At 44.7% G+C, this 27,671-nt stretch overlaps 1 protein-coding gene across 3 annotated transcripts in view; it reads left to right on the forward strand.

Annotated features, from left to right (window-relative positions):
* Positions 1 to 11,476: 11,476 nt before the first annotated feature.
* Positions 11,477 to 27,671, forward strand: part of LOC125459565 (alpha-1,3-mannosyl-glycoprotein 4-beta-N-acetylglucosaminyltransferase C-like) — a 77,631-nt gene continuing 61,436 nt past the window's right edge. For 2 of the 3 annotated variants that reach the window (XR_007249037.1, XM_048546164.2), the window contains exons 1-2: positions 11,914 to 12,024; positions 25,426 to 25,573. Coding sequence is in view for 2 of the 3 variants with exons in the window: in XM_048546164.2 (XP_048402121.1) it covers positions 25,442 to 25,573 (132 nt within the window). In the remaining variant the exon portion in view is untranslated. Of the gene's footprint in view, positions 12,025 to 25,425; positions 25,574 to 27,671 lie in introns of all 3 variants that reach the window. The other variant, XM_048546165.2, reaches the window with a different exon arrangement.

A 27,671-nucleotide genomic window follows, 5' to 3' on the forward strand; every position in this document is an offset into this window, starting at 1 on the left:
CATTTCAAGCCCACCGACTCCCACAGCTACCTAGAATACACCTCCTCCCACCCACCCTCCTGCAAAAATTCCATCCCCTATTCCCAATTCCTCCGCCTCCGCCGCATCTGCTCCCACGATAAGACATTCCACTCCCGCACATCCCAGATGTCCAAGTTCTTTAAGGACCGCAACTTCCCCCCCACGGTGATTGAGAACGCCCTTGACCGCGTCTCCCGCATTTCCCGCGACACATCCCTCACACCCCGCCCCCGCCACAACCGCCCCAAGAGGATCCCCCTCGTTCTCACACACCACCCTACCAACCTCCGGATACAACGCATTATCCTCCGACACTTCCGCCATTTACAATCCGACCCCACCACCCAAGACATTTTTCCATCCCCACCCCTGTCTGCTTTCCGGAGAGACCACTCTCTCCGTGACACCCTTGTTCGCTCCACACTGCCCTCCAACCCCACCACACCTGGCACCTTCCCCTGCAACCGCAGGAAATGCTACACTTGTCCCCACACCTCCTCCCTCACCCCCATCCCAGGCCCCAAGATGACATTCCACATTAAGCAGAGGTTCACCTGCACATCTGCCAATGTGGTATACTGCATCCACTGTACCTGGTGCGGCTTTCTCTACATTGGGGAAACCAAGCGGAGGCTTGGGGACCGCTTTGCAGAACACCTCCGCTCAGTTCGCAACAAACAACTGCACCTCCCAGTCGCAAACCATTTCCACTCCCCCTCCCATTCTCTTGATGACATGTCCATCATGGGCCTCCTGCACTGCCACAATGATGCCACCCGAAGGTTGCAGGAACAGCAACTCATATTCCGCCTGGGAACCCTGCAGCCATATGGTATCAATGTGGACTTCACCAGTTTCAAAATCTCCCCTTCCCCCACTGCATCCCTAAACCAGCCCAGTTCATCCCCTCCCCCCACTGCACCACACAACCAGCCCAGCTCTTCCCCCCCACCCACTGCATCCCAAAACCAGTCCAACCTGTCTCTGCCTCCCTAACCGGTTCTTCCTCTCACCCATCCCTTCCTCCCACCCCAAGCCGCACCCCCAGCTACCTACTAACCTCATCCCACCTCCTTGACCTGTCCGTCTTCCCTGGACTGACCTATCCCCTCCCTACCTCCCCACCTACACCCTCTCCACCTATCTTCTTTACTCTCCATCTTCGGTCCGCCTCCCCCTCTCTCCCTATTTATTCCAGTTCCCTCCCCCCATCCCCCTCTCTGATGAAGGGTCTAGGCCCGAAACGTCAGCTTTTGTGCTCCTGAGATGCTGCTTGGCCTGCTGTGTTCATCCAGCCTCACATTTTATTATCTAGCTATGTAAGCACTGTGATTACAGGAGCAGATTAAGGGCTAGGAATCTTGTGGCAAGTAACTCAATCCTGACTACGTGAAATCTGTTTGCCACCTGTAAGTCACAAGTGTCATAGAGTCATACAGCACAGAAAAAGACCCTTCGGTCCAAATGGTCCATGCCAACCATGATCCCAAACTAAACTAGTCCCACCTACCTGCACCTAGCCTATATTCCAACAAAGATTTCCTATTCATGTATTTATGTAAATGTCTTTTAAATATTGTAACTGTACCCATGTCCACCTCTTCCTCTGGAAGGTCATGCCACGCATGAGCAGCTCTCATCTTTTTAAATGTTCCTCCTCACCTTAAAAAATGCCCCCCTAGGAAAAGGATACCTATTATTCTCCTTATCTATACCCTACAAGTTGAGAATGTGGTGGAATAGTGTCCATATGCCTGGTTGAGTGCAGCTCCAAAAACATTCAAAAGGGTCAACACCATCCAGGCCAAAGTAGCGTGCCTGATGAACACCTCATCCTTCACCTTAAACATTCACTGCCTCACCACTGACACACAGTGACTGCTGTATATATCAGACCTCCTTACTAGCATCTTTGCAACCTATAACCAAGTAGAAAAATAAGGGCAGCAGGTACATGGGTACACCCTCATTAGCAAGTTCCCATCCAAGTCACACAGCTTACTTATTTTGAAATGGTGCCATTCCTTTATTGTCCCTTAGTTTGAATTTTGGTACTCCTGACCTCCGTTGGGTGTACTTACACCAGATGCACCTGCACTTTAAAGAAAGCAGCTCACCAGCATTTCCTCAAGTACAACACTTTCAACCCACAAGTCATTGAAATCTATTATATATTGGGAGAATAAACGACTACTTTTAATGCTGTTGGAAGGTATTCATTGGGAATCCCCAGAGGTTAGTACTAGGATGACAGTTTGTTGTGATCTGTGTTACTAGTTTATATCAGTTGTATGGATAGATTAGGGAAGTTGTTGGTATTCTGAGACAGTAAATAAAAAGAAACCGGTCACTAGACAAAAAGGTCAAGAATCAAAGGACAATTAGGCTTTTGGTTTATTGGAAAATAAAGGCAACATAAGTAAATAATATTTAAACAGTGATTAAATCTGGAATGTACCACACAGAAGGAAGATTGAGAGAATTATTTCAGGCTTTGGAATACTAATTAGATAAGTTTGTTAAGAAGGACAAAATTGCAAAGCTGTGTGAAAAGTATAGGGAAATTGGCATATTGGATTGCTCTTCCGTTAACAAAAGAAGCCATGTAGCTTATTGAATCTACTCTGACATTCAAGAAAATACTGATGATCTTACCATGGCCTCAGCTCCATTTTCCTGCATGTCCACATAACCCTCAACACTCAGCATTTAAAAGTCACCTTGACTCACCCTTAAATACATTCAATGATCCAACTTTCAAGAGCCAGTATAGGCTCAATGGACTGACTAGTATTTACTACACTAAAAGCCAATCTTTGGAGTAGAAGAAATTGTTTTGATCATGGAATCAAGTTGGTTTCCATTGAAAGTCAAGTCAGTTTCAATTAAGGATCAAAGTTTACCATGTTGAATAAAATTTAGTTTGTTATGGAGTGAAGATTACAGTTAAAAGTTGGAAATTTGCAATTCAATTGAGAATTAATGTTTACAATTTCAAATCATCTGGGAAGACATTGAGGCACATGTCAGTTCAGATTACTGTAAACTTGGTCAGAGGTAAGTTTTAATAAATGTCCTAAAGAAAGAAAGCATGGATATGTTGAGAGCAAATTCAAGAGCTTGAGGCAGTCATCTGAAACCATGCCTAAAAATGATGGAGTGTTTATCATTGGAAATCAGATCACAGGAGATCAGTTGGAGAGGAGTGCAGATCTTTTAGATGGTTGTGTAGAGGACATTACAGTGATAAGAGGGAAAAGGGCATACATGAGGTACTTGCAAACAAGAATGAGAACTTGAAGTAAAGATAGCAAGAACTGTAGATGCTGGAGTCAGAGACAACACAGTGTGGAGCTGGAGGAACAGAGCAGGTCAGGCAGTATCAGACGAGCAGGAAAGTGGACGTTTCAGGTTGGGACCCTTCTGGATAAATAAAGATGTTGCTCAACTGGGAGTCAACATGAGCACAACGGTTACAGTGGAACACTTTTAGTTAAGAGTTAAGATGACTGAGTTAAGCTGAACAGCTGAATTCTGGATAACCTCAAGTCTACGGAAGGTGTAATGTGGGAGATCAGCTGTAGAAGTAACAGATATGAATGAGGATTTCAGCAGTATATGAGCTGAGGACAAAGTTGAGTGATATTACTGAGGTGAAATTGGTGGTCTTAGATGGCATGTAAATGAGATCAGAAGCTCATCTCTGGATAAAATGTAATGGTGAGACATTGAACAGACTGACCAAATTTCAAATGTTTTCAAGGAACAGAATGGAATTGGGTGCAGAGTCCAAAAACAATGTCTTCAATCTTTCTAATATTTAAGTGAGGAAGTATCTATCCATATGGAACTGGATATCCCCCTTAGCAACAGTGTAGGATTTGAGAAAAGTGGTTGTGAGGGTGTATAGTTGAGAGCCATCAGTATATGTGTGAAAACTAAACATTGGATGATACTGGCCATGGTTTCACTGTGATGAGAGATAGGAAAGGGCCAAGGATATATTCTTGAGGTACATTAGAGGTAATTGGAACAGGAAAAAAAGCCAGTGTGATTATTCTCAGGGAATTATTGGATGGATAAGGACAGAATCATGAGAGCTGTCTCTGGATGATGGAGTAATTCAAAGAAGGAATATGTGATCAGTAAACACTGCAGACAGGAGAAGATGGAAGAGGAGAAACAGTTAACTTTTGTCACAATCACTTGGAAAGATTTTTGAAACTTCCCAACAGAGTGGGGTTGTGGATCCTAAGTGGCAGGATTCCCAACCTGAAGTTCTGGGAAAGATGAGATTTGGGAGTTAACAGCACATTCAAGGACTTTGGAGATGATATGGAGGTTGGAGATGAGACAGTATTTTTCTAAACCAATGGGTTAAGGATTATTTTCTTAGAGGTGGAGGCGAATGGCAGTGGAATTAAAGAAGAGGACTACGCCTGAATTGTTTGCAATATCAGCTAGTGTGGGGCCAAGAGAGGAAGGTGAATGATCAGTTCATTCAGAATAGGATTGAGGGAACAAGAGATGAGTCTGATAAGTAACATAAAGAGACAATGACCCAGTGATAAGATCACTGGACTGTTAACCTGGAGAGCCAGACAACATTCTGAGATAACAAGGTGTAGCGCTGGATGAACACAGCAGGCCGAGCAGGAAGGCTGACATTTCGGGCCTAGATTCTTCTTCAGAAATGGGAGAGGGGAAGGGGATTTTGAAATAAACAGGGAGAGAGGGGGAGGCGGATAGAAGATGGATAGAGGAGAAGATAGGTGGAGAGGAGACAGATTGGTCAAAGAGGTGGGAATGGAGCCAGTAAAGTTGAGTGTAGGTAGGGAGGAGATAAATCAGTCCAGGGAGGACAGACAGGTCAAGGAGGCGGGATGAGGTTAGTAGGTAGGAGATGGGGGTGGGGCTTGAGGTGGGATAGGTGAGAGGAAGAACAGGTTAGGGAGGTGGGAACGAGCTGGGCTGGTTTTGGAATGCAATGGGGTGGGAGGGGAGATTTTGAAGCTTGTGAAGTCCACATTGATACGGGGCCTGGGATTGATTCCCACCGTGGCAGATGGTAGAATTTGAATACAATTAACATCTGGAATTAAAGAGTCTACTGATGACCGTGAATCCGTCGTAATGTCCTTTAGCGATGGAAACTGCCAACCTTACCTGAAATGGCCTGCGTGTGACTCCAGACCCACAGCAATGTAGTTGACTCTAACTTAACAATTAGGGACGGGCAATAAATGCTGCCTAGCCAGCAACACCCTCAATCCGTGAACGAATAAAAAAAATGCTCAAAGAGGGTATGAGATAAGATAGGAAAGAAACTAGAGAAAGATGCAAATTCAGGACTCGGGCAGGGAAACATTAAAGAAATTTGACAATTTGGGATAATAACAGTGAAGATTACAGTTTCAGTTAAAGGAAGTGATATCCGTTTTGGTCAGAGGAGGGAGGCAGTAAAGTGATTTCCACTTTCACATCAGCAGAATTAATGGTTCTGTTCTCAGCAGCCTTCAATCTCATAAGAAAATGATTTGTACCATGATGGTCAACTCTGTGTTAAATATTAAACAAGGAACTACACATGCTGAAGATCTGAAACAAAAACATAAATCACTGAAGGGTACTAGTATTGAAACATTAATTCTGCTTTCTCTCCACAGATGATTTCAGATGTGCTGAGTTTTTCCAGCAATTTATATTTTGGTTTCTATATTAAGCATCATCTGGTAAGGCTCAATAATGCCACTTTGGCATACTCTATTTGCTGCAGTGGCAAACAGTGGGCTGAGAGGGTGCAGCATTCACTGGGTTTTTTTTTCCCTCCATGTCGTCTTCTCAGCCAGCTGAGCTTTATGTTGCTGCTCACCTCTTTCAGTAGTGGTCCAAACAGTCAACACCCTGAGGTAGCTGTATCCTAGTTTGTGTTTTTAATATACTTTATCTTTGTATCTCACCTACAGGTGTCCTTGAAACAGAAGTATGGACCCTTAGATTCTTACCCAGTGGCCAGTTCACTGTACAGTTGGATACATGGCTGTACTTCATCCAAAAAACATGGTGAAGCCAGTACAGATGTTGTTGGCTTAACAATGAGAGTGTGCTGGTATAATTGGCACTGGAGTCTCATCCTGGATCGCTTGTGGCTGGTTGAATACCCTTTTTCTGGGGATAGTAATGTAAATTCAGACTTCTTCAAGAGCTGTCTACTTGTGATGATGAAGCCTTCCAGTGAGTTTTCAACTTAAAAATGTTGATGAGAGGGTTTTGAAAGAAAAATAAAGAGGGTTTCTGAGTTGATGATGCTGTCCGAGCAAGAGATGTTGAAGATGCATCTAAAATGATACTAACTGTTCAGCCTCTTCTTCTGCCTAGCATACGCTGTCCATGTCGCAGTACTGTCAAGTTCGGAGGATGTAGGTTTCATAGATGTGTAGTTTGCTGTTTTCAGTCACTGTCGTTCCATGCTCGCTTACACAGCTTAGACATAAGCCCAGTTGCCACTTTTGCAATGCACACATTAATTCCAGCATCAAATAATAGATTGATGGGGAAGTTTTAGTAAAGCTGGCAACAGTAGATTCAGTTCTGAACTGATAATACTGTCGGAAATGTCAGTAAAACTTGTGGCTTTGACAGTAATACTGGTAAAAGTGGAATTGAAACATATAGAGCTACCAAATGGGTTATTTTTCCAGTTTATTGAGTGATTCTCCTGTTGTGAACTGTTTATTACTGCTGCATATATATGTTGCAAGCTTGAATGAGGCTCAACTGATGTCAGTAGTTGACTGAAAAGGTGCAGTCCTTTCTCACTGTGAGGGAGAGAATGAAGGTGCCCCAGATTAATATATGGGATTTGTCAGAACTTGAAATGGCACACTCTGTCCAGGCAAAACAGTCAAAATAAAGGTTTGAGTATAGCTTTACAAATTATGAAGCTATGTTATCCAAAATATTTATTTGAAATATCCGTGGTTGATCGTATATATTTTATAGCTCCATTTTTGTTTTGGGAAGAACGCTTTATGAAACAAAAGACATTGGTTAAGCAGCAGTAATGTTGCATCTATATTTTAAAAAAAACAAGCTGCTTGGACAGAGACATTGAGTCTGTGACATGTTCAAAGAGAGATCATAACAGCCAGGTTGTGGGTGTAAACTATATTCATTTAAAATACAGACTGAACTTGCCATGGGAGAAACAGCCCTTGCCCTGTCTCTCTTTCTGAAACCCTTCTCATTGGAGTTTGAATAGAAACCCATCATCGTGACATCATGTCCCTTCGTATTCAGTAGCATTACTATCACTGAAAGCCCACTATCAAGTTCTAGCAGCACCATTGGTACCAGCTTGGATGTAGGAGTTTCCGGAAAGGTGACATGTTTACACCATCTGCCTTTGAGCTTCTCTCCAGAGGGTTTCTCTTTGCCAAGGTTTACTCCCTTTGCCTTTAACCCTTTTGAGGCATTGACAAGATAGTATGTACAGTGGTTGAGCCCACAGGAAAGTCTGCAAGTTTCCTCAGGATGCTGACACTCAGGGTGGAGTGGAGATCTTTGCATGGAATATACTCCTAAGCCCTGTTCCGACCTTGTTTTTCAGTGCTCTTATGACTATCACTTCTCAGGCTCTCAGCTTGTTCTCACTTCCTGAGCTAGTGGCTTCTGCCAACCCTGAGTTAACCCACTCACCTTGTTCTGATGACCCTTCTCTGGATCCTGCTGGATTTTAAGGAGGGGCATAAGTGCGACTGAGAGGCTGAGTGCGTAAGGGTGATTGGAGAGTGAATGACTGACAGTGAGGGAGTATGTATGTGTATGGGGGTGTCAGGCTACACCACGCTGTCAGTCCCCAGTTCAGAGCTCCCTGTGGCCGGTAATGCACAACTAGTCACAGCCCAGCTCTGCTGATATATTCAGGTACAAAGTTATCTCTGTAAAATCCAAAAGAACTGTGGATACTGTAAATCAGAAACAAAAACAGAAGTTGCTCGAACAGCTCAACAGGTCTGGCAACATCTGTGAAGAGAAATCAGAGTTAATGTTTCAGGTCTGAGAAAGGGTCTGATTTCTCTTCAAAGATGCTGCCAGAACCGCTGAGCTTTTCCAGCAACTTCTGTTTTTGTGACAATGTTATCTCTGGCTGGATTTACATTGTCCCAAGGACAATCAAATCCTCTGGTTATTGAGCGATGGAGTCATGCAGCAGGGAAACAGACCCTTCGGACCAAATAGTCCATACCAACCATGTTCCCAATCTAAGCTAGTACCACCTGCCTGTGTTTAGCCAATATCCTTCCAAACATTTCCTATTCATGTACTTATCCAAATGTCTTTTAAATGTTGTAATTGTACCCGCATCTTCCACTTCCTCTAGCAGTTCATTCCACACACGAACCACTCTGTGTAAACTTTCTCCTCTCACCTTAAAAATATACCCCCTTGTTTTGAACTGCCCCACCCTAGGGAAAAGATCCTTGCTGTCCCACCTTAGCTGTACCTCTCATAATTTTACAAACTTCAATAAGGTCAGGTAAAGAAGTACCAACCTTTCCAGTGCATTTTTATAACTCAAACACTCCATTCCCAGCAACATCTTGGTAAATCTTTTCTGAAACTTCTCCAGTTTAATAATATCCTTCCTCTAATGGGGTGACCAGAACTCCACACTATTTCAGAAGAGGCCTCAATGTCCTGTACAGCCTTAACAATGAAGTACCAACTCCTGTGCTGAAAAGATCTGAGCAATGAAGGCAACTGTGCTAAATGCCTCCTTAACCACTTCGTGTACCAGTGATGCAACTTGCAAAGAATTATGTACCTGAACTCGTAGGTTTCTCTTCTACAGTGCTACCCAGGACTCTACCATTAATTGTATAAGTCCTGTCTTTGTTTGAATTAGCAAAATGCAATGTCTCCCATTGATCCAAATTAAACTTCATCCACCAATCCCCAGCCCATTGACCCAATTGATCAAGATATCTTTGTACTGTGAGGTAATCTTTTTCACTGTCCACTCTACCACCAATTTTGGTGTCATCTGTAAACTCAATAACCATGTTTCCTATAATGCCATAGATCAGTACAGGACAGCACAGGCCCTTCAGCCCATGATGTTGTGTCGATCTATCATCCTACTCTAAGATCAGACTACCCTGCATACCCTACATTTTACTATCATCCAAATCATTTCTATAAATGACAAACAAAAGTGGACCCAGTACTGATCACAGTGGAAACAACTGGTCACAGGTCTCCAGTCTGAAAAACAAGCTTCCACTGCCACCCTCTGTCAAGCCAATTTTGTATCCAATTGGCAAACTCTCCCTGAATCCCATGTGATCTGATAGCTGGACACAATTACATTTTCCTATTGATTTCAGTGGATCTTTCCTTCTGGGGCCGCATTGTCCATAGGCACTTGGGTCATGAGTACTATGGCGTGTGCACATAGCGATGGGAGTCCTGCCCCTCTGAGGGGACGAGTTGGCTGGACATCTGGTTATATATGCCGTGTGTCACTAACAGCACGGGTTCAGTTCCCACTTTCTCAACCTCTCCCCTCGCCTGGAGTTAAACTCTGTAGCGCTCACCTCTTTCTCCCCAGTCAGTCAAAAAGAGGTTGTTCCTCTGGGACAATTGTGACTTGTTGTTCACCTTATGGCTGTGTGGGGAAACCCTCCTCCTCCTGAAAGGAAAGAGCCTGGACCACCCTCAGGAGACATTCCTACCTCGAGGATGGGGGTTGGGGGGGGCAGATTTAAACAAAGGCTGGCCTTTCGACCCAGCTGCTAACCTAGAAGGAAACCAAGAAGGATAATAAAGTGTGGAGCTGGAGGAACACAGCAGGCCAAGCAGCATCTCAGGAGCACAAAAGCTGACGTTTCGGGCCTAGACCCTTCATCAGAGAGGGGGATGGGGTGAGGGTTCTGGAATAAATAGGGAGAGAGGGGGAGGCGGACCGAAGATGGAGAGAAAAGAAGATAGGTGGAGAGGAGAGTATAGGTGGGGAGGTAGGGAGGGGATAGGTCAGTCCAGGGAAGACGGACAGGTCAAGGAGGTGGGATGAGGTTAGTAGGTAGGAGACGGAGGTGCGGCTTGGGGTGGGAGGAAGGGATGGGTGAGAGGAAGAACAGGTTAGGGAGGCAGAGACAGGCTGGGCTGGTTTTGGGATGCAGTGGGGGAAGGGGATGAGCTGGGCTGGCTGTGTGATGCAGTGGGGGGAGGGGACGAACTGGGCTGGTTTTGGGATGCGGTGGGGGAAGGGGAGATTTTGAAGCTGGTGAAGTCCACATTGATACCATTGGGCTCTGCAGGGTTCCCAAGCGGAATATGAGTTGCTGTTCCTGCAACCTTCGGGTGGCATCATTGTGGCACTGCAGGAGGCCCGTGACGGACATGTCATCTAAAGAATGGGAGGGGGAGTGGAAATGGTTTGTGACTAGGAGGTGCAGGTGTTTATTACGAACCGAGCAGAGGTGTTCTGCAAAGCAGTCCCCAAGCCTCCGCTTGGTTTCCCCAATGTAGAGGAAGCCACACCAGGTACAATCCGACCCCACCGCCCAAGACATTTTTCCATCCCCACCCTTGTCTGCCTTCCAGAGAGACCACTCTCTCCGTGACTCCCTTGTTCACTCCACATTCCCCTCCAACACGACCACACCCGGCACCTTCCCCTACAACCGCAGGAAATGCTACACTTGCCCCCACACCACCTCCCTCACCCCCATCCCAGGCCCCAAGATGACATTCCACATTAAGCAGAGGTTCACCTGCACATCTGCCAATGTGGTATACTGTATCCATTGTACACGGTGTGGCTTCCTCTGCATTGGGGAAACCAAGCGGAGGCTTGGGGACCGCTTTGCAGAACACCTCCGCTCGGTACGCAATAAACAATTGCACTTCCCAGTCACAAACCATTTTAACTCCCCCTCCCATTCTTTTGGCAACATGTCCGTCATGGGCCTCCTGCAGTGCCACAATGATGCCCCCCGAAGGTTGCAGGAACAGCAACTCATATTCCGCTTGGGAACCCTGCAGCCCAATGGTATCAATATGGTCTTCACCAGCTTCAAAATCTCCCCTTCCCCTACTGCATCCCTAAACCAGCCCAGTTCGTCCCCCTCCCCCCACTGCACCACACAACCAGCCCAGCTCTTCCCCTCCACCCACTGCAACTCAAAACCAGCCCAGCCTGTCTCTGCCTCCCGAACCTGTTCTTCCTCCCACGTCAAGCCACACCTCCATCTCCTACCTACTAACCTCATCCCACCTCCTTGACCTGTCCGTCTTCCCTGGACTGACCTATCCCCTCCCTACCTCCCCACCTATACTCTCTCCACCTATCTTCTTTACTCTCCATCTTCGGTCCGCCTCCCCCTCTCTCCCTATTTATTCCAGAACCCTCTCCCCATCCCCCTTTTCTGATTACGGGTCCGAACCGAAACGTCAGCTTTTGCGCTCCTGAGATGCTGCTTGGCCTGATGTGTTCATGCAGCTTCACACTTTGTTATCTTGGATTCTCCAGCATCTGCAGTTCCCATTATCTCGGAAACCAAGAAGGAAACGAGTTCACAAAACCAGAAAGCTCAGTACAGCTGTGTACCCTCTGGAAATCCAAAGGTTCACAGTCTCTGTTTAAGGACTCAAGCCCATACTTTTCGCGAGTGAAGGTGCGAGTTTCAGTTCAGCGTATCCTTATCATTGTTACTTGGGGTGGGAGTGGGGAGAGGGGAGCAGTGAAACTCACTGTATGATCCCTCACCGCCCAATGAGAGAGAAACCAGGCTGACAGTGTGTACCGACCGGCAGCGTTTGCTGTGGTTCAGCTCATAAGGCGCCTCTAACGACAAGGTTCACGTTCTGGCTGAGGGTGGGGACAGCATGAGGAGGAGCCGAGCCCCGACGCGAAGCTGCCGAGCAGTTTGCCACATTCCCAGCCCCACACTGCGCTGTTTGCAATCTCACAACCCGGCGACCCTGCATCAGTTGAAGGTATGAAGCGTTGATTTTGTGCTTTTTTTAAAGAAGGAGGAAATGCCTAAGGCTGGCGATTGGTTGCTTTTAGGGCGAGGATTGGGGCTGGATGCGTTCGCTGGTCCCCCAGCACAACATGCTCAGCAAAATCAGGCAGTCTTTGTGGTGGGAAAAACTGAGATTATATTTTAAATCTGTGCCCTCTCATTCACAATATACCTTCGAGCCTGTTTCCTAGCAAGGCGACAGAAATGTGGCTAAATAGTCAAGGAAGAAAGTTATGAGATTTAAGTTATGAAAGTTTATCAAATTCTAGGTTTCTGTTTGTGTGTTAGTGCAGTCAAATGTTGACTGTAAAGTAAGTGCGTACCTTAAAGGTCCCGTCCTCCAGCTCTCCTGAAGTGTTTTGTATCAATGATATTGTTCTGTTATGGAGCCGAAGTTCCCCCAGTGAGTGAGTGAGGCGCTAGGCTCCATTCGCAGGAGCACCTCATCCAGGCTGAGCTTCCCACTGCATCATCCTTTTCGTTACTTTGACTCTTGGATGAATTCTCTAAGCTGAACAGTAAAGATCGTCGTTACTTCAAAGAGAGGCCGCCGTCATTTATCCCCGAGCCAGCGCTGCTGGAAGAACTACATGGTTTGTTTTAATTGTTGTTATAAGTGCGGGCCTTATCGAGACTGGGATAGTGACAGTTTAAAGGGTGGGGAATGTGAGAAGTCTCAATATCATTTTCCAGTTCAGCTTGTTTACAGGCCAGTGAGGAAAGGGGCATTATTGGATCAATTTCTAACGAATGAGGTGGGTTAATTGTTTCAAGTGTGAATAAGGAAACATCCAGGGATCTTCGTACCGGAAAGCTTAGATTAGCTATGGAATTGAACAAGGGACAGTCTAAAGTATAAAATGCAATTGGAAGAGTGGCCGTAAATTGCCTTGAGTGAATGAGAATGGAAGATTGGCAGACTGAAATGTCAGTAAGTAATAAATTTCCTGCGATAGGGGAGATGGTTCCAATATGGCCAAGAGCCATTCTGACAGGATGGAAGGAAAGAGAAATGAAGTGGTGCTCCAATGATGAAAGACAGTAAAATGACACATAAGGCAGACGTTGAATGATAATATAAGTGAATATCAGGCTGAAAGTAGAACATGCAGAGGGAAACTGAGTACAAAATAAGGGCAAAAGGACATTGAGAACCAGCATTGAAATACATCCAGAAGCTCTCTGTCTAGGCATGTATATAACAAAGCAATAGTAAGAAGTGGGTTGAGGCCAGTTAAGCATTAAAAGATGATGCACCATTGAAGGCAGGGTAATGGCTGCAAAACAAAATTAGTAATTTCCTGCCTTTAGCAAGGAAGATGATGTGTTTAAGACAGAGTGAAAAAAGGCTAGTGATACACTTTATGGATCAAAGATTGCTAAAGAGGAGGTATTTGGCATCTGTAAAAGTTGGTAAGTTGCCTGGGCCTTATCAGGCACATAAAGGATAGTGAGCACAATTTTGGTAGAAAATGGGGAGGTGCTGGCCATATATTTTTTAAATTAAACAGCAGCTAGCTGTGATTTTTCCAAACCTTGTTAGTCATTGGTGGTACCAGAAGATAGGACGATTGCAAATGGTTATACCATTGTTCAAAGAAGCAGGAAAGCTGAGTTCAGGTCGAGAGAAGGGCCTTGACCTGAAACGTCAGCCTTCCTGCTTCTTTGGTGCTGCTTGGCCTGCTGTGTTCATCCAGCTGTACACCTTGTTATCTCAGATTCTCCAGCATTGGCAGTTCCCATCATCTCTATTGCATTGTTCAAGAAGGGTATGTCAGTTTAACCTTGATTGTGAGAAAGCTTCTTTTCGGAAAGCCAAAGTGAATTTAAAAGCAAGTCAATGTAATTCACTTTATTTGATGAGAGCAGTGGGGTTAGTTAATGTAGTGCATGTGGGTTTCCAAAACGTGAAATGTGTTGCGAAACAAGCTTCTCAGGAAATTTGAAACCCATGAGATAAAATAAAGAATGGCAGCATGGATACTAAATTGGCCGGGTGACAAAAAATAGTGGACTGGAGGGAAGTATTCATTGGGTTTCCCAGTGACTGGTGTGAGGATCCTCCCTTTCCTTGATATGTAGAGATGACTTGCACTTGGGGATGTAGGACTCAATTTCAATATATGCAGAAGACTGAAAATTTGAAAATATTATTGAGTGAAGGGTAGTGATAGGTACCCAGATGGTGGAAGTAGGCTTGTGGGATGGATGGAATGACAGATGAAACTTAATATCAGACTTGTGAAGTAATGCATTTTAAGTAGGTAAATCTCTGTAAGCATAAAAAGATAGTCAGCGTGGATTCGTCAAGGGCAAGTCATGTCTCACAAACCTCATTGAGTTTTTTGAGAAGGTGACCAAGCATGTGGATGAGGGAAGGGCAGTTGATGTGGTGTACATGGACTTCAGTAAAGCCTTTGCTAAGGTTCCACATGGTAGGCTCTTGGAGAAAATACCGAGGCCTGGGATTGAGGGAGATTTAGCAGTTTGGATTAGAAACTGGCTTTCTGTAAGAAGGCAATGAGTGGTGGTTGATGAAAAGTATTCAGCCTGGAGTCAGGTCACTAGTGGTGTGCCTCAAGGATCAGTTTTGGGACCACTGCTGTTTGTCATTTTTATAAATGACTTGGACGCAGGCATTGTTGAAAGGGTTAGTAAGTTTGCAGTTGACACTAAAGTCGGTCGAGTGGTGGACAGTTTGGAAGAATGATGCAGGTTGCAGGGAGACTTGGATAAACTGTAGAATTGGGCTGAAAGGTGGCAAATGGAGTTCAATGCAGATAAATGTGAGGTGATTCACTTTGGGAAGAATAATAGGAAGGCAGAATACTGGGTCAATGGAAAGATTCTTGGTAGTGTGGATGTGCAGAGGGATCTTAGTGTCCATATACATAGATCCCTGAAAGTTGCCACCCAGGTTGATAGTGCTGATAAGAAGGCTTACGGTGTGTTAGGTTTTATTGGTAGAGGGATTAAGTTCCGGAGCCGTGATGTCATGCTGCAACTGTACAAAACGCTAGTGCGGCCTCATTTGGAATATTGTGTGCAGTTCTGGTTGCCCCATTACAGGAAGGATGTGGAAGCATTGGAAAAGGTGCAGAGGAGATTTACCAAGATGTTGCTGGTCTGGAGCGCAGGCCTTATGAAGAAAGGCTGAGGGACTTGGTTCTGTTCTCATTGGAGAGAAGGAAGCTAAGAGGGGACTTAATACAGACATAGAAGATGATCAGAGGATTAGATAGAGTGAACAGTGAGAGTCTTTTTCCAGGATGATGACTTCAGCTTGTGACTTCAAATTGAGGGGTGATAGATTAAAATAGATGTCAGAGGCAGGTTCTTTACTCAGAGAGTGGTAAGGGCGTGGAATGCCCTGCCTGCCAATGTAGTGAACTCAGCCACATTAGGGGCATTTAAACAGTCCTTGGATAAGCATATGGATGAATATGGGATAGTGTAGGGGGAGGGGCTTAGATTTGCTCACAGATCGGCGCAACATCAAGGGCCGAAGGGCCTGTTCTGCGCTGTATCGTCCTATGTTCTATGTTCATAATGATAGCTTCCTACATTTGAATAAAGATAACATAAAGCATTGAGCTTTGGTGTGGCAAGCTTGCTGAATTATAGAGTGTTTATTCAACTCTGATGCTATTTCGTAGTTCCGCATCATTATTTCCACAGCCTTATCAGGGTGGTGGGTGCCTGGAGGTGGTGTGTTGCCAGCAGAGGTGGTAGAGGCGGGCACGATAGCATCATTTAAGATGTAGCCAGACAGATGCATGAATGGGCAGGGAGCAGAGGGATACAGATCCTTGGAAAATGGGTGACAGGTTTAGATAGAGGATCTGGATCGACGCAGGCTTGGAGGGCCAAAGGGCCTGTTCCTTTCCTGCAGTTTTCTTTGTTCTTTGTTCTCGTTCCCTCAGGGGCTGATGTTCACTTCAGCAAGTGTGAGGTGATGCACTTTGGTAGGAGTAACCGGAAGGCAAAGTACAGGGCTAATGGTAAGATTCTTAGTAGTGTAGATGAGCAGAGAGATCTCGGTGTCCATGTACCCAGATCCTTGAAAGTTGCCACCCAGGTTGACAGGGCTGTTAAGAAGGCATACAGTGTTTTAGCTTTTATTAATAGAGGGATCAAGTTCTGGAACCAAGAGGTTATGGTGAAGCTGTACAAGACTCTGGTGCGGCCGCACTTGGAGTATTGTGTACAGTTCTGGTCACCGCATTATAAGAAGGATGTGGAAGCTTTGGAAAGGGTGCAGAGGAGATTTACTAGGATGTTGCCTGGTATGGAGGGAAGGTTTTACGAGGAAAGGCTGAGGGACTTGAGGCTGTTTTCATTAGAGAGAAGAAGATTGAGAGGTGACTTAATTGAAACACATAAAATAATCAGAGGGTTAGATAGGGTGGATAGGGAGAGCCTTTTTCCTAGGATGGTGACGGCGAGCATGAGGAGGCATAGCTTTAAATTGAGGGGTGAAAGATATAGGACAGATGTCAGAGGTAGTTTCTTTACTCAGCGAGTAGTAAGGGAATGGAACGCTTTGCCTGCAACGGTAGTAGATTCGCCAACTTTAAGTACATTTAAGTCGTCATTGGATGAGCATATGGACGTACATGGAATAGTGTAGGTTAGATGGGCTTGAGATCGGTATGACAGGTCGGCACGACATCGAGGGCCGAAGGGCCTGTACTGTGCTGTAATGTTCTATGTTCTATGTTCTCTCTTCTTTTTTGTATATTTAAAGAAGCGCTTACTGTTTGTCTTGAAATTGCCTTCAAGTTTATCCTCAAAGTTCACTTTCTCTTTCTTGGTTGTCTTTTGTTAGTTTGTGACACTTTCCCAATCCTCTGGCATGCCACTAATCTTGGCCACGTTGTATATTTTTACCTTCAATTTGTTGCTGTCCTCAACCGTGGCTGGCTTATCCCTTTCCATGAATCCTTCTTCCTCACCAAAATGCAGCCATGAACTATTTCCTTAAACTTCTGCCATTGTTTCTCAACCAACTTTGCTGCTAAACCGCTTCTCCCATCTACTCCAGCCAGTTCTGCCCTCGTTCTTTTGTAATTACCTTTACTTAAGCTGAGCACTTTACGTAACTATAAGCTTGGTAGTTTTCAGCCCATGATCCTCTCTTTCAAACTGAATGCTAAAATGTTACAGCCTCTGTTTACTCTGACATCATTTATTAAATCTGCTTCGTTACACATCATCGGATCAAAATAACTTGATCCTTGGTTGGATCCACCGCATGTTGTTCGAGGAAACTGATCCAAATCTATATGGTATTTGGGTAAGACGATTGAGCATATACCTGGTTGTATTTGTATAGCCCATGATAGCACAGTCATGGGTAAGGCAGCATGTTTACAGCCTTCACCTCCTGTTACCAGTAGTGCATGAAATGCTACGTCTTCAACAGCCAGATCAATTTCTTTGCATCCAATTACTCTATCTCTGGAGTCCATCCTGATCAAGGGAAGATTAAGGAGGTTAAATAAATGCCATTTGCACCGGATAAAGAGGATCTAAGACATCGCCGCATCTTTTACATTTCCACTCACTGTATCTTCCCAACTTTGAGGGAAAAGTATCTCTGCTGAGACATTTGTTCAAGAAAGATGCCCCATATTGTGTCAAGGTGACCACCAGTGTATAATCAATTCTCTCCAGCAGGATTTGTCAATAAAATCTTATTCACTGAAACACTCCACCACCGATGTTCAGCAACAGCAGTCTGTACCATCTATAAGATGCACTGCAGAAATTCACCAAGTCTTCTTTCGACAGTACCTTCCAAACCAACAACCACTAGCATCTAGAAGCCCTAGCGCAGCAGGTCTGAGGAAACATCACCTCCCGCAAGATCCCCTCCAAGCAATTTGCCATCTTGTCTTGGAAATATATACTCTGTTCCTTCACTGTCACTGGGTCAATATTTGGGAACTCTCTCCCAAATGGCATTGTGGGCCTACCTTCAGCACATAGACAGCAGGGTTTAAGAAGGCAGCTCACCATCACCTTTTCAAGGCAATTAGGGATGGGCAATAAATGCTGGTCTAGCAAAGGACATATCCCACGAGTGAATAAAAACACTACCACCCCAGAAAAGTCATGGGCCATGAATTGGATGCTTTGCAAAAAGACTCAGACGAGTGTGCTTTCTGAGACAGAGAATGTATTGCCCTTGGCTTGAAACCCCTGTCTTCTGCACAATTTGATATTCCAGTTTTGATGACAGGACATTGTCTACAGTATTTGACATCATGTAATTTCAAGTAATGGCAAGAAATGCTCCAGGTATCAGCATGGTCACATCTGACATGCTGAGCAGATCGCCCAAGTCACAACTATGAAGACATTCCACTTGATCTACAATTGACATTCTTGAATACAAAGTTGTAGATGTTCTCAAGTGTGGCACTGACTAAAGTGTAATAAATCAATGTGAACATTTGCAATCAGCATTTGCTGAAGATGAGCAACTGCAAAAGTTGCAAAGATTATTATTCAGGGATGGCCTGACAGTATTGAAGAGGTATCTAAGAAGATTAATTCACTTTGGCCATGCAAAAAAAAACGGTATATCATGACAAGTTGTTTTCATGGGTAAATAAATCCTAGTAGCAAAAGCATTATGCCAAAGTATCATGTCTGTATGCTGCCACGGGCACATTGGTATTGACTGGATAAGGTCGTTGATATATGAATCTGTGCAGTGGCAAGGAATGAATCAAGATATTCAATAAATCGTGAATGCGTGTGAGGCATTCAAAACATGTTGACCCCAGCAGCAGAGGTAACCTCTACACCCTCACAACGTTCCATCGACTCTTTGGATAAAGTGCAGCAACAGACCCATTCACGGTGCTCAGGGAAGATTACATACTTTTGATGGATGCTTTCTTTAATAGGATATTGAACACAGAACAGTACAGCACAGACAGTAGGAACCGCAGATGCTGGAGAATCTGAGATAACAAGGTTTAGATCTGGATGAACACAGCAGGCCAAGCAGCATCAGAGGAGCAGGAAAGCTGATGTTTTGGGCCCAGACCCTTCTTCTCAAAGAATTTTCGATGTTGTGCCGATTTTTTTACCCTATACCTAAAGTCTGTATAACCTCCTTACACTATCATCCATATGCCTATCTAATAGCTGCTTAAATGCCCCTAATGAGGCCTACACCACCACGCTCTCCAGCAATGCATTCCACATCTCGACCACTCTCTCAGTAAAGAACCTACCTCTGATGTCTCCCCTATATCTACCTCCACTCACTTTAAAACAATGCCCCCTCGTAAAAGCTACCTCCACCCTAGGAAAAAGTCTCTGGCTGTCTACTCTATCCATACCTCTGATCATTTTGTACACCTCTATCAAGTCACCTCTCATCCTTCATCATTCTAAGGAGAAAAGTCATAGCTCTCTTTTCTCGTAAGACCTTCCCTCCATTCCAGGCAACATCCTGTTAAATCTCCTCTGCACTTTTTCTAATGCTTCCACATCTTTCCTGTAATGAGCTGACCAGAACTGCACACAACACTCCAAATGTGGCTGAACTAGGCTTTTGTATAGCTGGAGCATAACTTCATGGTCTTGAACTCAATCCCTGTATTAATGAAAGCTAACACACCATATGCCTTCTTAATAACTCTATCCACCTGGGTGGCAGCTTTCAGGGAACTGTGAACATGAACCGCAAGATCCCTCTGCTCCTCCACACTGCCAAGAATTTTTCCGTTAACTCTGTAATCTGCTTTCGAGTTTGTCCTTCCAAAATGAATCACCTCACACTTTTCGGGGTTAAACTCCATCTGCCACTTCTCAGCCCAGCTCTGCATCATATCAATGTCCCTTTGTAACCTAAAACAGCCCTCTGCACTGTCCACAACGTGACTTACCCTCGTATAATCAAATATTGGAAAACAACTTATCAAAACAATGAGCATGATTGTCACTGGCAGAGAGTAAGGACTGCAGATGCTGAAAGCCAGAGTCAATAAACTTGGAGCTGGAAAAGCTCAACAGGTCAGATAGCATCCAAGATGCAGGAAAGTCAACATTTCAGGCCAAAACCCTTCATCAGGACTGGGGAAGGGGAGGAGAGCCCAGAAATAATTAGAGGGAGGGGTGTGGGGCTGAAGGAAAGGTAGGTGGGTTTGTGATAGTTGGATGCAGGCAGGGGGTTATTGTGATTGGTCAATAGGAAGAATGGAGTGGCTAGGTGAGTAGGAAGATCGGCAGGTTGGATCAGGTCAGGGAGGTGAGGGGGAGGGGGAGGGATGGACATGGGATAAGGCTGGGGATGGAGGGATTTTGAAGCTGGTGAAGTCAATATTCAGGCCATTGGGCCGTAAATTCCCAAGGCTAAGTATCAAATGTTGTTCCTTCAGTTTACGTTTGGCCTCACTCTGACAGTGGAGGAGGCCAAGGATGGACATGCCGTCAGGGAAGTGGGAAGGGAAATTGAAATAGATGGCAATTGGAAGGTCGGGTTGGTTGGTGTGTGAAAAGCGCAGATGCTCTGAGAACTGGTTCCCGAGTCTGCATATGGTCTCCCTGATGTAGAGGAGAACACATCGGGAGCAACGGATACAATTTTTCAGACCTCCCCCTCACTGTGGCTGAACAGTCAGTCATCAGCAATTTTATTCAATAAACCCGACTGTCCTGGTGGACCCATTGTTTCAGCCTGTTCCTGTCCTGCCAAGTTCGTCTCCTTCTACCTCGATTCCATTCTTTCCCCTTTGGTCGAGGAGGTCCCCGCCTACATTCAGGACACAAGCCGCACCCTCCACCTTTTCCAAAACTTTCAATTTCCCGGCCCCCCGACACCTCTTCTTCACTATGGACGTACAGTCCCTGTACACCTGTATCCCCCAAATGGAAATGACTATAAAGCCGTCCGCTTCTTCCTTTCTCTAGCCCCAACAATCCCCCTCCACTGACACTCTCATTCACTCAGGGGAACTGGTCCTCACCCTCAACAGTTTTTCCTTTGATTCCTCCCACTTCCTACCAACCAAAGGGGTGGCCAAGGGCACCACATGGGCCTGAGCTATGCCTGCCTGTTTGTGAGATTTGTGGAACAGTCCCTCTTCAACAACTACACCAGGACCATCTCCCACCTCAATCTCCGCTACATTGATGACTGTATCGGTGCTGCCTCGTGCTACCGCAAGGAACTCAAACTGTTCATCAACTTCAACACCTTCCACCTCACCCTCAAATTCACCTGGGCCATTTCTGGCACCTCCTTCCCCTTCCTGGACCTCTCTGTCTCCATCTCCGGAGACTGACTCACCACTGACATCCATTTCAAACCCATTGACTCCCACAATTACCTGAACTACGTCTCCTCTCACCCACCCTCCTGTAAATATGCCATCCCACACTCATGATTCCTCTGCTTCCCCCGCATCTATTCCCATGATGAGGCATTCTATTCCAGAGCTTCGCAGATCTCCTCCTCATTTAGAGACTGTAATTTCCCCACCTGTCACTAAGGATGCCCTTAACTGCATCTGCCCCACTTTCCTACGCTCCTGCCATCAAACCCTCTGCCCAACAACAATAAGGATAGAGTACCCTTGGTCCTCACATACCACCCCCCCCAGCCCCCACAAACCTCTGAATACAACGCATCATCCTCCGACATTTCCACCACCTACAATCAGACCCCACCACCAAAGAGATATTTCCCTTCCCACACATGTCAGCATTCTGCAAGGACCATTCACGCCGCGACTCCCTCATTGGCTCTAAACTCCTGACCAATTTCTCCACCAGACCCGGTACCTTTCCCTGCACCCGAAGGAGATGCTACACCTGCCACACACCTTCCCTCTCACCTCCATCCAAGGCCCCAAACAATCCTTCCAGATCCAGCAGAGATTCACCTGCACTCCACCCAACCTGATCTATTGCACCCGTTTCTCCCAATGTGGTCTCCTCTATATTGGAGAGACCAAACACAGACTCAGGGACTGGGTCATGGAGCATCTGCACTCTGCACACACCAACCAACCCGAACTTTGGGTTGCCATCCATTTCAATTCCCCTTCCCACTTTCCTGACGACATGTCCATCCTTGGCCTCTTCCACTGTCAGAGTGAGGCCAAATGTAAACTGGAGGAATAAGACCTGATATTTGGCATTGGGAGCTTGCAGCCCGATGGCCTGAATATTGACTTCACCAGCTTCAAAATCCCTCCACACCGCAGTTCCACCCTTATCCTATGTCCAGTCTTTCCCCTTCTGACCTAACCTGTCCATCTTCCCACTCACCTATCTGTTCCACCATTCCCACTGACCAATCACAATAACCCCTTACCAGCATTCACCTATCATCACCCCACTTACCTTTCTCCCAGGCGCCAGCCCCCTCCCTTGATTTATTTCTGGGCTCCCCTCCTACTCCCCAGGCCTGATGAAGGGTCTCGGCCTGAAATGCTGATTTTTCTGCTCTTCAGATGCTGTTTGACCTGCTGTGCGTGATTTTCGCTGATGTGATTAGTGGTGTTTTTAGTTTAGTCGGTATCCTGGATGAAACAATTTCTGCCAAAATCCTGCTCAGGACTTAAATTGCTCTTTCGATTCTTTCAAAACACCAATCTTTTTTTTAAAATCAAGAAACACAGGTCTTCCTTAAATGCCAATAAACTTGTTCAGTTCTGAAGAAGGATCACTGGACTCGAAATGTTAACTCTGATTTCAGATGCTGCTAGACCTTTTGAGCTTTTGCAGCAACTCCTGTTTTTGAAACTTGTTCAACCTGTTTTTTTAAGGGATTAAAATAAGCCTTTTGAAACTTGCAAATTCCTCTGTTCCCACCTATTTCAGAGCAATAGCTCCAATATTTCCCTTAAAACATCTTATAACCTTTGTACATGGTCTCTAACACAAGATCAAAACAATAAAGGATTAATCATTACCGGTTCAAATAACTCCAAATCCAATCTACACTGTTAAATATTTAAACAAACCCCTTCCAACATGAATTCATTTCTGAATTGAAATCCCTGCATCATTATCAACATAAATTTGGTGTTGTGATCTGGTTAGCAATTCTAACTCAAATTTTATAATTTAAAAAATTCACCTTGTTTAAACCATCCCTCCTTATGAGTGCAAGGCAGAGCTTTGTAGTGTAAAAATCATCCATCCAAACTGTTGATGCCCACATACACAAATACAGGGGTTGGGGTGCAGGGATTTGGTGAAAAGCACACGCTTTTAAAAAGAAAATTACATTACTCGTTTATTTTCTTTGAAGTTCTGAAGTGCCTGCAACAAAGACAAGTTCCCTAATATTACAATCTAACCCTGATGCTACGTTACAACAGTGACTACTGTTATTGGTTGTAAAACTTGTTGAGATATCTGAGGTTGTGAATTGTGCTAAAAACATGTGAGTTTGTATTTTAAAAAGAACCATTGAACTACTATTTGAACACTTTTGTTATTCACATGGGATGTGGACGTCACTGACTGGCCAGCATTTGTTGCCCATCCCTCGTTGCCTTGAGCAGGTGGGGGGTGAGCTGCCTTCTTGAACCGCTGCAGTTCACCTGCAGTGGGTTAACTCACAACGCCGTTAGGGAGAGAATTCCAGGATCTTGACCCAACAACGGCGAGGGAATGGAAATATATTTCCAAGTCAGAATGGTGAGTGGCTTGGAGGGGAACGTGTTGACGGTGATATTCCCAAGTATCTGCTGCCCTTGTCCTTCTAGATGGAAGTGGTCGTGCTTTCGGACGGTGCTGCCTTCAGTGAATTTCTGCAGTGTGTCCTGTGGCTAGTGTACACTGCTGGTCACGGTTGGTCTTGCACAGTTGATAATTTGCATAATAAGTTCTCTGTAAAGGAACAAACTGTAAATGGATGAAACAAAAACATATTACTGCATATGTTGGAAATCTGAAATATAAAAGCTGCTAAATTTCAGTACTGGAAGTTTTAGAGATGAATGAGGTTTTCAGGAAGTACAGAGGGAGAAGAAGGAAAGCAGGGATAGATCTGTATTAGAGTGGAAGATAGAGGGAACTGAATAAATGAAGCAGCTTACATTTATATAGCACCTTTCACAACTTCTAAACGATCCATAGCATTTACAGCCAACTTGTACATAGCTAACTCCAAAAAGTAGCGATGAAATAATGACAAGGTAACCCTGCCCTCAGCAAGACCTGGATAATATTCAGCTTTGGGTTGACAAGTGGCAAGTCACAGTCAAGCCCCACAGATGCTAGGCAATGATCATCTCTAACAAGAGAGAATCTAACTATCACACCTTGATATTCTTTGACATTACTATCGCTGTCAATCTCTTGGGGTTTGTCATTCGCCAGAAACTGAGCTGGACCGGCCATTCAAATCTCATGGCTACAAGAGCAGGTCGGACGCTAGGAATTCTATAGTGAATAACTCACCTCCTGATTCCTCAAAGCTTGTCTGCCGTCCGCAAGACATAAGTCAGGAGTGTGATGGCATACTCCCCACTTGCCTGGATGAGTGCAGCTTCAACAACAGTCAAGAGGCTCAGCAACATCCAGGATAAAGCAGCCTGCTCGATTGGCTCCACATCTGCAAACATTCAGTCCCTCCACCACCGATGCGCAGGAGCAACAGTGTATACTGTCTGCAGGATGCACTGCAGAAAACCTCCGAGCTGCCTGAGATAACACCTTCCGTACACAGAACCACTGCCGTCTAGAGGAATGTGTGCAGCAGATACATACCTTCCTAAACACATTGTGGGCCTATCTACAAGAAATAGATTGCAATAGTTTAAGAAGACAACTAGGATGGGCAGTAAATGCTAGGCCAGACAGATGTCCATATCCCATGAATGAATAAAGAATAAAATCATATGATGCAAGAATGGAAGGAAAGCTAAGACCCCAAAAGGTTATATTCGAGGTTACATTGGAATAAATGATAAATGCTTACTCAGGTTAGGGAGGGGTGAAGCGTGGAGAGGTTTAATCACAAAAACATGTTTAGCCTGTTTAAAGTATTGTCAACCAAGAGCCAGAGTAGGCCAGGAAGGGGACAGGATCATTTGTGTGAAATTGAATATTTGCAGCAGAGATTTGAATGAGTTATTATTTACGGAGTATGGGAGGCCCAAACAGGACAGCGGTGGAATATTTTCTGGAACAGATTCATAGGGTTGTTACAGGTCTGTGTTTACCCTTCAAACAACATTTGTCTGCTCATTATCAAACTGTGTCAGCGATTACAATTCAAAGGTATTTCATTGTTTGCGGAATGCTTTGCCACTTCCTGAGGGTCTGATGGGCGCTGGAGAAATGCACGTTTGTTGTTTTCTGAAGATTTCTGTGCTTTTGTGTACATTTTTAGGAGAACAAGAGACGCAATGAAGTATAGATTCTTCTCTCGGTGCATTCGATGCAGGAATTTGTGCTGGCTCACCGTATTCCTGACTCTATTCTTAATCCTCTATAATGGAATGGACGTTTACAAAGCCGAGAAAGCAGTCAGCCTCAGGGTAAGACAAGAGAACACCAAGGTGAAACAATGAAAGAGTTGGTCTAGTGTGCTTCTGAAATACCTAAAATAGGGAGGTGAGATCTGAAATTGGCACAAACTTCTGTGAAAATGCGTAATAGGTCAGTTGCTATGTGAAAAGAGAAAATGGGTCAGTGTACTGTGGGTACGATAATTGTGATTATAGGTTGAGAAAGAACAAGATTACATTTATCAGCCAAGTCTGGGGCTTGCACTCTTGATGCTGAGTCAGAAAACTGTACCCACCAAGTCCTACCACAGAAACCTGAACTGAAAGTCCAGGTGGGATAATAAGGTGTAGAGCTGGATGAACACAGCAGGCGGAGCAGCATTAGAGGAGCAGGAAAGCTAACATTTCGGGCCTAGATCCTTCTTCAGAACGTCAGCCTTCCTGCTCCTCTGATGCTGCTTGGCCTGCTGTGTTCATCCAGCTCTACACCTTATTATCTCAGATTCTCCAGCATCTGCAGTTCTTACTGTCTCCAAAAGTCCAGTTGCGCTGTTTTGTCTAAGATGTTAAACTGACTCCCTGCCTGTTTAAAGAACAAAGGAATTACCCTCCGATCTCCTGGTCAACATTCAACTGTTAATCACTCAATGTCAAAATACAAATTGCAAAGTTATTTTCACATTGTTGTTTGTGGGAGATTGCTGTGTACAAGTTGCCTAATATTACAGTCTAACCCAGACGCTACTTTACAACAGTGACTACTGTTATTGGTTGTAAAACTTGTTGACACACCTGAGGTTGTTAATAGTGCTGTAAACCTGCATGTTTTTAAATATAATACAGTACCATTGAACCACCATTTAAAGTCTTTTGTCATTCATGTGAGACTTGGTCATGCCGGCTGGGTCAGCTTTTATTGACCGTCCCTAGTTGCCCTTGAGAAAGTTTTGGTGAGCTGCCTTGAACCACGACAGTCCACATGTTGTAGGTTGATTCATAATGCTGTTAGGAAGGGAATCCCAGGATTTTGAGCCAACAGCAGTGAGGGAATGGTGGTATATTTCCAAGTCAGAATGATGAGTGGCTTGGAGGAGAACACGCAGACAGTGATACTCCCACGTATCTGCTGCTGTGGTCCTTCTACATGGAAGTGTTTGGGTGTTTGGACGGTGCTGTCTTCAGTGAATTTCTGCAGTGTGTTTTGTAGCTAGTACACACTTCTAGTCACGGTTGAGATAACAAGGTCTGGAGCTGGAGGAATACAGCAGGCCAGGCAGCATCAGAGGAGCAGGAAAGCTGACGTTTCTGGTCTGGACCCTTCTTCAGCATTGGCAGTTCCTACCATCTCTGACCGAGGCATGGTTGGTTTTGCACAGTTGACAATTTGCATAATAATTTCTCTGTAAATGAACAAACTGTAAGTGAATGAAACAAAAGCATATTACTACATATTTTGGAAATCTGAAATATAAACCGCTGAATTTCAGAACTTGAAGTATTACAGATGAAAGAGATTTTCAGGAAGTACAGAGGCAGAAGGAAAGCAGGGACAGATTTGTAATAGAGTGAAAGATAGTGGGAACTGAACAAATGACGCAGCTTGCATTTATACAACACCTTTCACAACTTCTAAACATTCCATAGGATTTACAGCCAATTTGCACATAGCTAACTTCAACAAGTTGCAGTGAAATAATGATAAGGTAACCTGCTTTTGTGATGATAATTGAGGGGCAGGATTTAGAGGAAGACTGTGCTACCGTGGTAATGTCACTGCTGTAATCATCCAGAAGCCCAGTGAAATGCTCCAGGAAAATGGATTCAAATCCTAGCACAGCTGCTGGAGGAATTGAGATTCACTTGTTAAATCTGACATTCTAACTAGATTGTGAAATCCAGCCTACATTTGATTTCACGTCCACAGTAATATGGTTGACTCTGAAGTGGTCTAACAAGCAACTCAGTTGAACTCAGGAAATTTGGAATGAGCAACAAATGCAATGTTCCATGAAAAGAATAAAACATGGTTATTGGCTAGGACACTCACTGGGATCTTCCTGTCTCCTCTTTAGAGTAGTGCCATGTAATAGGACACTAGTTTAGCAATTTATCTGTGGAAAAGGAGGAC

The sequence above is a fragment of the Stegostoma tigrinum genome, chromosome 17, assembly GCF_030684315.1.
Source record: "Stegostoma tigrinum isolate sSteTig4 chromosome 17, sSteTig4.hap1, whole genome shotgun sequence".
NCBI lineage: Eukaryota > Metazoa > Chordata > Chondrichthyes > Orectolobiformes > Stegostomatidae > Stegostoma > Stegostoma tigrinum.